At 41.3% G+C, this 13,499-nt stretch overlaps 1 protein-coding gene across 1 annotated transcript; it reads right to left on the bottom strand.

Annotated features, from left to right (window-relative positions):
- Positions 1 to 1,078: 1,078 nt before the first annotated feature.
- LOC122834207 (25-hydroxyvitamin D-1 alpha hydroxylase, mitochondrial) lies at positions 1,079 to 9,784 on the bottom strand. The gene is made up of 9 exons (XM_044122407.1): positions 9,464 to 9,784; positions 7,007 to 7,197; positions 6,511 to 6,701; positions 6,130 to 6,330; positions 5,551 to 5,714; positions 5,291 to 5,457; positions 5,113 to 5,194; positions 3,610 to 3,807; positions 1,079 to 2,055 (listed from the first exon to the last, which is right to left on the bottom strand). The coding sequence occupies exons 1-9, from the start codon at positions 9,689 to 9,691 to the stop codon at positions 1,942 to 1,944; spliced, it is 1,536 nt and encodes a 511-aa protein (XP_043978342.1). The 5' UTR covers positions 9,692 to 9,784; the 3' UTR covers positions 1,079 to 1,941.
- Between the last annotated feature and the right edge of the window lie 3,715 nt (positions 9,785 to 13,499).

Here is a 13,499-nt window from a genome sequence, read left to right as displayed (position 1 = left end):
AGTCCCTGCTCACTGGTCCCCAAAACTAAAATCCAGAGTGAGAAATTGCTTTACAAGTCACCAAATTGGTAAACAGATTCCCTCTATGTGTAATTTAATGCCAGTATAAATTGAGATGTTGTCAGGTTGGTCCAAAAACATCACTGAACAAGATGTCATTTTAAAAAAATTATCAAAGCAAGTAGGTATGAGTAAAGTAAAAGCTGAAGTTCTCCACAAGATTTCATCCCATAGAGCTCATCTTACTCCATTTTTTAAAAATAAACTGGAAACCAGGACATGACCATCCAAAGATGGTAATAGGCTGGACAAGAAGCACATGTATCAGAAAAGCAACCTATGGTAGCTCTTGAAGAGCTGCATAGATCTGCAGATCAGGTGGAAGAATATGACAGGGTGGCTCTAAGTGTAGAAAAAAATGACATGAAGATCTCCATTAAATATCTTCTGCAAAAATGTGAGAGAAAGTGATTTGGTGAAAAGGAGACCAAAATGTAACTTTTTGGCTTTCTTGCAGAACGACCAGAGACACAATGGCTTCAATCAAAGCAAATGTATCTATTAGAATAGCATAGTCAAAATACACATATAAATCTAAGGATCCATAATCTGTGGAAAGACTTAAAAAAAAATTTTCACAGATGCTCTCCATCCAATCTGCTTGAAATAATTTGCAAAGAAGAATGCGTAAAAACTCACAAATGTGCAAAAATTTAAACTTCTGATTTTCTAGAAGTTGAAAGCTGAAAGAGAAACACGCAAAGGCCTCCAGCTGAAATGATAAAGATGCTTGCCACATTTCTCATACTTTTATTTGCAAAAAATATTGAAAACCATGCAACATTTTACTTCCACTTCACATATAAGCACCAACTTGTCCTTCCTAGAAAATCCAGGTAAAATCTATTGAATTGTGTCAGATTCCAACGGATATTATTCATATAAGTTATTCATTTCTCCATCAACATTGTGATGCTTTGGGAGCGTTTCATGTCAAACCGCTGCTTTTACCCCCTTTTGCGGACATAAGTGAATGGATGGATAGCTACATGAATAAATCAATCACGGACAGGACAGATTTCAAATGCTTAATTGACTTAAGCGTCAATTATTGATACACATTTATTGACATTTACAGAAGCAGCATCATATTGTGTCACACTGGAATAAATACAATGGTGAAATCCAAAAGATTTTGCAGAATAATGCCACATCAGTAACTTGGACATTTAGATGACCTGGCACACTGTACTTCCCGTTTCAGGACATTACACCTGTGAATTCAGTGACATCACACAGGTATGTTCTCAATAGCTGCCTTTTAAAACATTTTCCCTGACAAAATGTACTGGTCCCACCATGGTAATCATTACACCTGCACAGCTTTCTCACTGCACTACAATCAGCTCCAACGATTCAACGCAAAATGTTCACATATTCAGGACACAGTAAATGTGTGTAATAGTGCTAGATTTCAAATTCATAGGTTTTACAAGATTAAAAAAAAAGAAAAAAGAAATCCACTTAATTCAAGCACAGCTCGCATTCATTCGTCACTTGAACTGATCTGATGAGTCCAACGTGAAATTCTAAAGATTTTTCTCCAGAAACAGTGCAGACAGGTAACTCGTGTTTTCTCCGTCACATCTTTCTCAGCATTAAATGCGCCGTTAAGACTGCTGGGTTTTTTTTTTTTTTCCTCTCTCCATCGTTATGTGCTGGCCAGCACGCGCCGGGCTGCAGATTAGGTGGGCTTTTCTCCTAACTGTGTCAAAGGTCGAAGACCCGCTTTGACATGAACTGCTGCGCCTGAGCAGCCTTGTGGTGCATGCGATAACGCTGCCCTGCCTGTTCTCTCCACCTCACACAGCCCGAGTAAAGGGCAGCCTGGGTGGCAGCGGGGGACAGCTCACGTTCACCCATCAGGATCAGAGGAGGAGTTCATCGTTCAACAAACTGCAGGTTGATGGCTTTTTCAGGAACGAGGAGCGTCCGAGTCATCGGCTTCACAGAATTACCCTCAGCGTCTGGCTTCACCTCAAACTCCATCAGGATCTGACGAGAGCAGGAACACAACACAGCAACTCAAAATTAATACACAAATAAGCAAATAAGGAAGTAAGTCCTGGGCCGTTATGGGAAATCCCTCGGCCAGTAATCCAGTTAATTTATAAGGAATGAGATTTGTTTAATGACTTTAATCCTCTAATTGTAATTTGTGCTCTTATTCGTTTTGCCTAAACATTGAGTCAACAGCTAGTAAATGTCATAAGAAATATTAATGTTGTCAGAGACGACTCTCAGAAATAAACTCGGCAGAAAATAGCTGACAAGGTACCAATACAAAACTCTAAAATAAATTTGCAACACCAACTGTTTCTGGAGCCACGACATTGATTAAAGGACTGAGGTGATATGAACCATTTTCCTGGTTTGGTTCTCGATTCCCGATCTTTAATGTTGTACTTTTGGAACCAAAATCCCTGACTTCTGTATTGTCTGCCTCTCACTCACTGATATGACAGAAAACCTGACTCAATGACAGTAATGGACTATGGCCATGGGGTGACAGTAAAATAAAGATGCCAGTCTTCCCACATAGAAATAGGCAGAAAGATTGTAATACTTTATAATGTGAGCAAGAGAGAGTGTGACGACGCTAATTAAATGTTGCCTAAGAATGGAGCCTTGAGGTACTCCACATGTCATTTTACCCCCTTTACTTGGTAGTTGGGTCACAACTACCTAGTGACCCAAAGTAGGCCCAGTCTTTCAAGTAAGAGTTGACGTAGTTCAGGATTTCAAGAGAAAACCTTTTCTCTGGAGCAGAAAGCTTAGCTAAAAAAGTGCAAATATAGGTTTTAAAGTCTTAATACAACATAAATTCAACTTCAAAATGAAGTGGGGCACCTTTAAGGCATTCAAATCACTTAATAGTTTCTGATTAAGTGACTGAAAAGCTGTTTTTAGCATGAAAAAAAAAAAAAACAGGTAAAGCTTTTCCTTAAAAAGACACCAGCTAGCTTCCTAGCTAATTCTGCTAGCAAGCAGAATTAACTAGCTTTTCGATTCTGCTTCCTAGCAGAATTAGCAATTGTGTCATTATTAGGCAGCTAAACAGACAAACTTTTATCTCGGATATAAATGTAAATACAAGTTTGATAAGATTTTAGTTCAAATTTAACAAAACCGTAACACTGATTTTGTTAGCTGGTAGCAGCTTCAAAAGCAACTAAAAGCAGAGTTACGATGCTCGTATACTTTAATATTAGCACAGTTTATCTGTTTCCAGAAAATAGGTCATGGGTAAAGCCAAATTATTACGTCATATTTTACAGTTGTTACATTCAGTTAAACCTGCTGTTAGTTAGAAATTAATCTGATTATTGTCACGTAGTTTCAGTCTTGTGTTGTAATCCCTGTAAACTGAAAACTGCACATGCCCCCTTAGATTCTTGTTAAATACCTTCCTAAGATACAGAACTAGAGCAAAAACTGATTGGTGAAGCTATGCATTGCAAGTGAAGACTTTTCCGCAGGTCAAAGGGTCATAGCAAGTCACCTGTTCTCAACGCCAGAAAAACAAAGGATTAAGTTAAGCTAACTTACCCGAGATACAGCGAGGTAGAGCTCCAGTTCCGCAATCCGGCGACCTATGCAGCTGCGTTTTCCCACGCCAAAGGGAACTGAGGCGTAGGGGTGATGAGCCTCATCTTTGTTAAACCAGCGATAGGGACGGAAATCATCTGGATTTTGAAACACAGCCGGGTCCCGGGATGTGGCAAATTGGCACAAAGTGATCAAGGTCTGTAGGAGAAGAAGCTCTAGTCAGGTGTATAGTGAGACCTTTCTAGATTTTTGCAAATTGATTTTTCCCTACATGTATCTAGAAAGTTGCTCTGCCAGCATGTGGATATATGAACCATTAATATTAACAGAAATTACATCCAGATTCAGAAGATCATTCAGAGGATGACTGATCCAATGCCAGACTACTTATCCTCCCAAAGCAACTGTAGCCAGTTTATTGTTAGACACAAGTAAGTCTTTCATCCCCGACATGAACGTCTTCAGTTCACAAGTTCAAAAGAATCAGAGTCCAGACAAAGAAAAACAGATGAGGGAAAAGTCCTGTAATAACTGCTTTCATGCTGTTATTGTTTTTTTAGAACAGAAACCCAAATTGGGAATGTGAAAAGTGGGTTTCCACTGAGCGGAACGGCCCAGATCGGTGCGGCTCTGTACACCATTTTGTCTGTTTCCATTGTAAAAGTGGCCCATACAATTGACCAGAACCGCACTATTTGTGGGCTTCCTCCAGTTGCAAGTCCATAGGACAATGGTACGGCTAGGGTGGAGCTGCTGGCATCAATCCATTTATTGGAAGACAGGAAAAAAAGTCACTGCTTGCAACAAGCATGAGACATAATAATGCATTATGTTTGTCATTGGACTAATATGACGTCATATTGGGCATTTGGGCTTAACCCAGTCTGCTCAGCGAGAGTACAATTGGTGGTGGAAATGCTGGCCTGACCATAAAATTTTACAACAGTGTAATCAAAGCATTAGCTATTACTTTTTAAAATCCCTGGACTTCCAGTGAAAGCTGTACATAAAAAAACCTACATTTTAAAGCAGGTTTTTCCTCTAAAAGACTTCCAAATGGGTTGTAAAATGCAAAAATATTTGTGTTAGGGGACAGAACCTGAAGCTCCATCAGGATGAGAAATTCCAGTCCTATCTTGCGTGTTTTATGTATTATAACCCTGCATGAACACACTTCGTGGGGCGAAGCTTCATCTACGACATGCAGGACATTTGTCCATATGGAGGGAGACTGTCCACCTTTGATCTCGACTCTTATATCAGTCAGTTTTAGATGTGTGTCTGCTTCAACATAGTGGAACTTGATAACTATCTGTCCATTATCAAGACTTTGTAAAGATTAACAAAATGCTAGAGGTAATTCATCTTTTGGATTTGGTTGTGTTAGATCAGGAATGCATCAGAACGTTTCAGGACTCTGGACCTCGTGGACTAAAGTTGATCTAGATGATAATCCAGTTTGTTTGACAACTAGAAGTATTTTCACATGTTGCTTTGACTCACCTTTTTAGGAATGAGGTAGCCTCCCACCTCAATGTCTTTCTCTGAAATGACCCGTGCATTAGCAGGAATAACTGGGTATAGCCTGGAAAAAACAAACAAACAAACAAACAAACAAACAAAAATGTCAGACAGGATGAAAAATGTAAACGGCAGATAAATCAATATAACTGAGTTGTACCTGAGCACTTCCTTGACTGTGGCCTTCATGAGGGGCATACGGGCCACGTCTCTGCTGTCCGGTATCTTTCGACCTTCCAGTACGGTCAACACCTCCTTCCTGAGTGCATCCTGGATCTCTGGGTGACGGGAGAGCTCGTACAGAATCCAGGACATAGTGCTGGAAATCTGAGGTGAAAACCAACAGGACAGCTTTAACCTACTTCTGGACTTTGAGCCAAGTAAAATCTGCCAGGAGAAATAAAAACAACTCTGTCTTACCGTGTCGACTCCAGCCAGAAGCAGCTCTGTGACATTGCTGTAGACAGTCTTCATCGGCAGCCCCGTCTGTGAGAGGAAGTAGGTGATATAACGGCCCTCGACCTTCTCCCCTTTGGCAATCTTGTTGGCTTCGGCCAACAAGCGCTGGTCGATGTGACCTTTGGCTGTAAAAGGAAATCAAAGGCCAATAAGGCAAGGATGTTGCAGATCTATTCAAGCCTTAATGGTAAGCCATATAAAGTTATTCTGAGAACACGCTCGACATTCAGGGCAGAGGAGCTTGCAGTGCGTGAGGGTTAAAGACTTTAATCTGTAAATTCTCGATCAAGGCTGATTATTTTAAACATGTTTGATGCCTCAGCTTCTCATAAGTCCTGTGCAAGTCTTCAACGACCAATGGGAGATCGCTGTACTTATTTATTCGTTTATGTTTACATGTTGCCCTTCAAGCTGGAGCCCATCTAGATCCTTCTTTAAAATATCCTCAAGAATCAGTTCAAGCCTCTTTGCGTGCCGAACGTTTTAAAGAAATATTTAAGATATGTTCTTCAGGTTGGTGGCTCGGTTTGCTTCGCCTACCAAATTCAAAGATGTAGTCCCAGCAGTCGCAGAAGGTTTTCCAGGGTTTAGGGTACAGCCGGTGCAGCCAGCTGGGCATGGCCATGGTGAAGAGAGTCATCACAAACATGGTCTTGATGGACTCGATGAAGCGCTCCGTTTCCTCGGGAATAATCGGGTCCAGGCATCCAATTCTGGACTCAAACAGCACAGAGGAGATACCTGGGGAAAAAAAGAAGACAATAGAGGACATGAAGAAAATAATTAACTGCATAACAGCTACTTTTTTGGGGTCTTGTAGGAAATATTTTAATTTTAATGCCATGCGAGGCAGCGAGAGGCTATTTTGGTTATCCAAGTTGGTTTTCATGGATGTCCTTCTCAGACGACGCGGTGCCTTACCCTCGAGGCCGAAGCGGTAGAACTCTCTGGTGATGTCAGTCACGAGGCCTTGGGAGGACCGGCAAAAGCGGAGTTTGGAAATAAGGTCGCTGACGACGCTGTTCAGGGTCTCGTCGTAAACCTCCACAGCCTTCGGTCGCAGCATGTGCTTCCCCAAGAGACTTCTCACTTCCTGCCACTCCTCTCCCTCGCTGTGGGCATGAATAGTGATGTTAGTAATAACCAATGGACTAAATCCAAGTCATCATGTGGGTCATGCATCAAACGTATGGGCAATTAACATGGAGCCATTGTGCCATCCATTGAATATCTTCTCTATAGGATCATTTTCACATTTCTGACCCAAATAGAGGCCTTTATTTAACATCGCTAACATGTAACATTTTTAGACGGACCACCCATCTGAACTGCTTATTTTTTCATCAACTGGCTGCTTTTTCTTGTAGCCAGTTATTGAACTGGAATCACTGGCGTTTATGGAGGCAGCAACACTTACGCAGTCAAAAGTCCAAAGTTATGTCCTCTCTGCTTCCTGTAGTCCTTCCAGGATGAAAAGTTCGATCTCATTGGGTGCTGGCCCTCCTGCCTCAGGACCTGCTCTATGAGGGCCGGGTCTGCTACGTGGACCGTCAGGATGGGGCCGAAGCTCGCCTTCCACATGGGCCCATAGCGTTGCACTCCTTCCAGCTGGGAAAGAGACAGAGAGGATTATGAAAACCCTGCAGGCTACGAGATAACTGGCTTCATCTCTTCATCCGCTCTCTTTTGATTTGCAGTCTCTGTTAGATTGAAGCAGAACAGAAAATGGGATGCCTGGAGGGCGTTGGTGAAAAAAAAATTGGGCTAAAATGCAATAGTTTGCATTAAAAATGCATGGCGTCTTAGGCATAATTCTGAATGAACAGATGGGGGTTGATATATTGAGCTCACACACACAAATACTGAAACATAAACTGAATATATTTTGGATGACATTATAGGAAAAAAAAATTAATTTCTCTGCTCTGAATAAAATGCTCTGAAGCATCCAGGGTTGCGACTAAAGGGGGATAAGAGGGGAGAGTGCCACCCTCTATATATTTGGTCAGCCCTGTGCACAAACAGTCCAATATGCAAAGTTATTTTTATGAATAAACAATATAATCAATTTATCTATAGCTACGTCTGTCAGCTGCAGAGTTGGGTCACCTTTTCAGCATTTTCTGGACACTCCCCTGAGTTGGTCAACAACCTTTTATTTCTTACTTTGTCATGAAAACTGACTGCAAACTAAATCAGAACTCATGCAGTATGGCAAAACAAAGACAATGTTTTGGTCAGTGAATGAAAACAGGATTAAAAGAAACATTGAGTGGAAAGAAAGAACTATCTGTCTAACCAGCAAGAAGTAAAAGATTGTTTGAGTCCATCCCTATATATGTCCTTTAATTGGATCACTTCTAGTGTGTCGACTCCATCTTTAAAACACCAGGTTTAAAAATGTAAGCTGTAAAATGCCTTTACTTTCTGTAAGATGCCTTTAGAGTCAGTATATTCCTTCTTGTTATAGAAGATTATAAAATCACAGTGATGGCTGAGATGGATGCTTGTCAAACTGCTGTAAGGTGATGGGGGGATACAAGCACTACACCCAAATGAGATGGACTATGCAATGAAATGTCTGGTAAGAAACAGAGAAAATGACAAAGTGTGCCCATCCAGTCTGACAGAGTTTGTGACATTCCTGGAATCTTTTAACAATTTATCTTGTGCAACATCACTATTTATTTGCCTGTGGGTACCACGGACTGTGAGAGGAGTTTTTCCAAAAAATCTTCTTTAAAAAAAAATAAAATCACCTGCTTTCATCTAAGCTCTAGCTAACTTTAGCATAGCGAAGCAGTGTGTAAAAAGCAACAGGAATGAATATTTGCAGGATGAAACTGTTTAGGTGCACAGAAAGAAATTCGTCATGTACCCGAAATGTCTTTGATTTCTTGGAAAATGATATATTAAAAAACTTAAAAGCATTTTTATGGCTATTCTATTTGCTCCTTTTACATCTTGGTGAGCAAAGCTACATTCTTTGCCTCTTCTTTGATCCCCATGTGAAAATCTCTAGATCCACATGTGAAGCCTGTAGTGTAGCACCAGGAACACTAGGACAACAAAAAGCACTAAAACAAAAAATATTTCTCAGGGTGGCTAATTACATAACATTTGGTGTTAAATTAAAGGATAATTGTGCTGCTTTTGTAAAGAACTGTTTTGTTGCATTTTATCATTTCAAGTTCAAACTCCAAAATACTGAAACTGGTCAATCCCTATTTGAGTTATTCTACACCAGAGGATGCAAGGTCCAATCCTTATAGAGCTACTTTTAGATGCATCCCTGCTCCAACACACCTGCATCAAATGGCTGAACTCCCTCATCAGCAGCCATTAAACTGATTCATGTGTGTTGGAGAAGCCTCCAGGATTGCACTCAGGAACTGCTGGTCTATGTTCAGCAGGGATCCTTCAAAACACATTTTAAGATTCAAGAAATACATACATAGTGAGCAGCTGATCAAGCTGCAGAGTCATTAATAGTCTTATGTCAGGATTTAATGGTTTCATTTGAAAATGAATGTAAAAGGAAGGCTGTATTGTTTGGAGCCAGATTCGTCTCCATCACCGTTTCTGACCTTCACGCCTGAATAAAATGACAATTACCAGTCAATTAACCAATATTCAAATAATTAAAATGCAGAATATAAACCCAGAGTCTGTTGGGAAGGATTGGGGGCGCAGAAGGAGGGACTCTTCCAGGGCACCATTAACGCAAGCACCGCCACTGACTAAAATGTGCTGCCAGAATCCCCCCACCCTAAAAACAAACAAACAAACAAACAAAAACCCGGCAGGGATAATCAGTGAGCTGAAGATGGGTTCCCCCTCGGAGCGCCCAACCCTTTCAGCCTCACCTCCTTACCTGTAACTCATGCAGCCGGGTCAGACCCCCCCTGGCAAACAGGTCCCAGGCGAAGCCGGCGACCGTCGGTCCGGGCATGTCGTCCAGGGTCCTCACCGCCTGCCGGTCGCTCCCCAGCGGAGGCGCTGCTGCGCTCTCGCCCCACCTCTCCATCCACTTGACCAGGGGGAGGGCGTTGCGGACGGACACTCGAAGCGCTTGCTGCACCATCCTCCTCACAAAGATCATGGAGCGCTGGTGTCTGTTCGCGGATCCCTTGGGTGTCGATGCTCATTTTGTTTTCCCGGCTGCAGGCTGTATTTATAACGCACAAGATGCTTCTGGCACCCAGTCAGAAAAAGATGTAAATTTTCTTATTATAGACCAATCATGGGTGTGAAGGCTGGTCTGGTCCCGCCCCGCCTGGATGGGGACTGCTGCTGGGGAAGGAGGTGTGTCCAATCAGAGGGCTTAAGTCAGACCAGCCCAGAAACAGCACACGTGGATAACCTGGATAAATAATGCATGACTTCTGTAATCGCTCAGGCTTATCTCTACCCTTGGGAGACACTTTGTTCTCCAATATTCCTAAAAATTGACACTTTTCTGGCGACCCATCCTCCTCCCAAGGCCATTGTTAGGGCAAACTGTCCTAAGGTGGAAATCAGGCGGATTTCTCTCCAAATTGTTAATTGGATAAATATAAATTCTGCAAACCCCAGTGTCTAAAACAACAGAGATGAAATAGGTTGCTTGACCAACCGGAGCTGGTTTTGCTCCATGAACTAATCTTCATCCTGCTGAGGCGCTGAATCACCGAGTTTCCTGGTGAGGGAGAAAATCTTGACCTGAATTCATTTGCACTGGAATTTGTCCAAATTGCACACAGTGTGTGGCGATGATGAAGTAACTGGCCCCCCGGGTCCTGTAGCCAGAATCTGCTCTGACATTTGATCCACCAGAAATCACCCAGTTTCAGAGAAACGCTGTGCTCTGACTGTCAGATTCGGGAGTGATAAAGTCGCGCAGAACGTGATGAGAGCGTGAGGCTGCGGCGGCGACGTCTGCACCCTTCATGTGATGACGGCTGCAGCTCGACACCGATCCGTGTAGAATGGATGAAGTCGAATTTTTCCACATCCCTTCACTTCTGCTAGTCTTTATTATCCTCCAGCTGGCAAAATTTGGGTCAGATTTGGGTGGTCTAATTCCCACCCAAATCTGAAAAATGTTAACTTATTTATTTATTTTGCTGGTCTCTGCTCAGTTTACTGATTGAGCTGTTATCTACCGAAAGACAAAGTCAACTGTAATTTGTACGTGAACAGAAAATCCAGCAGGAAAGTGGGCAGGAGATTAAATGCTTAGAGGTGCATTTCCTTATTATTGAGCTACCTTAGAATACAATAACATAAAATAATAATAAAACATATACATTTTTAATGCAGGGCTTTAGGAAAGTAGAACAACTGAAGTTTGAAAGCGAGAGCAGTAGTAAGCAATGGGAATTTAAAGACAAGTTTCATGAACTAAACTTCCAACATATTTTTTTCATCAAGGTCATTTCCATCCAGACAGGCAGAAAAAGTTTGGACAGTGAGAGCATCCGGCTGCACGGAGTTCACTCGCCGTTATTTGAGCTGATGACTCTCAAGCCATGCTGGATGCTAATGTGGATGTCGAGGCTGAAACATGTGGTAATGAGGATGACTATAGTCTTTAGATCTTGAACTGCAGGACATCCGTTTCTATTGCTTATTGAAGCTTTTCATTTGATTGATCTCTGTTCTGCTGGTATCTCTGCAGTCATGCAGGTGACAGATACAGTGCGTTGTATATTCATCTCTCCACAAAGTGCATGATATTCAGGAGGAGATCATTTGGTAACTTGGTCGTAACGTTGAGGTACTTGTGCTCTAAATGTTGACTTGCTCAGCTGCTAGAACCCATCTATGCTGTAATTAATTAAAAACCCTCTGACCGTGTTTCAGTGGCATGATGGGGGCTAACTGAGTGACTGGACATCATGGGTCTGTTTGCATACGAGATACAAGCACTAAGAAAAATTTTAATATTTGTACTTTCATGCACCAGTCATACTTATCACCGATCCATTTTCCTTCTTAACAAATAAGTTTAGATAAGCCAGCCAAACATTAAAAATCTGACTTTGGTGTTTTGGTTAACAGGGATCAACATAACTTTGATTATTTCTCAAGCTGATGTGTTTAAAAGCTCTTTTAAGACCGCAATGAACCACAGATGGTAGAAGAAAAATTCCACAGAAAAGCCGCACCGGGCAATAAGCTGCATGGTTCAAAGTGTGGGATAAAAGTAGCGCCTTACAGTCCGAAAAATACGGTAACTGTTATTACGTCTGACTACAGATAGAGTACGCTCAGATTACATTTACTGAAATCTATTCTGGTGCCCTGGAACATTAAAATTAGACTTTTCTTTTGTTCATTCGAAACACCAAGAAGGACTGACACATTTACAGAAACCATTCAAAAGATCGCTTATGCATATTTACCAGTGGATGTACATAATCCCTAGTATATGGGTGACTGGGTTAGCAGAAGAGCAGCTGGAGATCCTCGGCTTGAGTCCAATGCAGCACTAAGATGTTGTGTCAGCTGGCATCTCATCATAAGCTTGCTGTTTGGTGCCATAAATCCATATTACTAAAAGAGGTTTATGTTGTCGCACTGCTTTGATGTTTTTTTTTTTTTTTTTTTTTTTTTGTGGAATCACTTTGAGATGTAAAATGTATGACAGTATAATCCTGCTCTGAGCTACCTGTCCCCCCCAGTGCTTGGCTTTAGTTCTAGTGATGGACTAAATATGCTGCAGTCGTTAAGGATGCACATGTAAATGAGCTGCATCAAGCAGGAGGAAACACATTTTAAAGCCTTAAAGCTTAGTGGAAGAGGCAATTTTAAAAAATCATGGAGTTCTTCTAAGATAATGACTTGCAGTTACTGTAATCTGCTCATGTGGACCTTTGTCCTGTGAAGTTTGAACTCCACCATGAATGGATAGGATGACTGAAAGAGTCAACGTGTTTTTTTGTTGTTGTTTTTTTTTGCTGCATATTGTGATGTTTAGTTGTGTTTAAAATTATAGCTACGATTTTAAATTTTGCCTCTTAAATTAATTTAATTTAAATTTAAAGTTTTTGTTGGGAACATTACAGCTTTTCTGTGTTTGCAGTCACTCTGCAGAACGTGAGGAAACCACTGTTTCTGAGAAACGCTTCACATTTGTGCATGGAGTCAATTATCTTCTGGTATCGGTGAGCAGCTTTTCCAGTCCAGAACAATTGGAACAAATTCCTCATTTCCTCTAATATTCTGGGTTTTGCCTGAGAAATGGCCTGTTTGATGTCATCCCCACAAATCTTCCCTGTTGCATTAATGTCTGGATTTGCCTATAAAGTTAGTCTTGTTGGTCTGGAACCAATACTTGCTTACTGGTGTGTTAAGGGTTGTTATTTTTGTCGGAAAAGCAAATTTCGAGGGTATTTCCTCTGCAATAAAACTCAACACAACCTATTTGAGTATTTGGATGTATTTAAACTGATCCACAATCACAGTATGCAACAAAGAGGCCCGACATCTTAGCATAAAAGGGATTCCCATACCATGATGTCTGAGCCACCATGCATCACAATGTGCTGTTGTGTTTGAGGGCTTTTGGACAAACTGTCAATGTTTTTTTTTTTCCCTGTTCATAAGAATGTTGCACCAGTTTTCTGTTGGGCGGGAAACTTGTTGTTTAGCAAAATGGAATCTCTTCAGCAGGTTTCCTTTTTTCACGCAGGCATACTCTAGCTAACTTTAAGTGGACACCAGCTGAGTCTTTGTCACTTACTTCCATTCAAAATAGTCGTTTTCTGGATTTTTTTATTTGTATTTTTTAACCTCTTTCTGGTTTAGGTTCTGTGTTTTAAATCACTTGAGATAATTTTCTCCACATGTTTTGCCCTTCAAAGTTGCAGGACAGCAGTTTGACATCGCTGGTTGGTTGCCTTCATCTGTAAATAACGGCCACTTGT

The sequence above is a fragment of the Gambusia affinis genome, linkage group LG07 (genome assembly GCF_019740435.1).
Source record: "Gambusia affinis linkage group LG07, SWU_Gaff_1.0, whole genome shotgun sequence".
In the NCBI taxonomy this organism is placed as follows: Eukaryota; Metazoa; Chordata; class Actinopteri; order Cyprinodontiformes; family Poeciliidae; genus Gambusia; species Gambusia affinis.
Note: the sequence above shows the minus strand (reverse complement) of the source record. Positions and strands in the feature narration are given on the sequence as shown.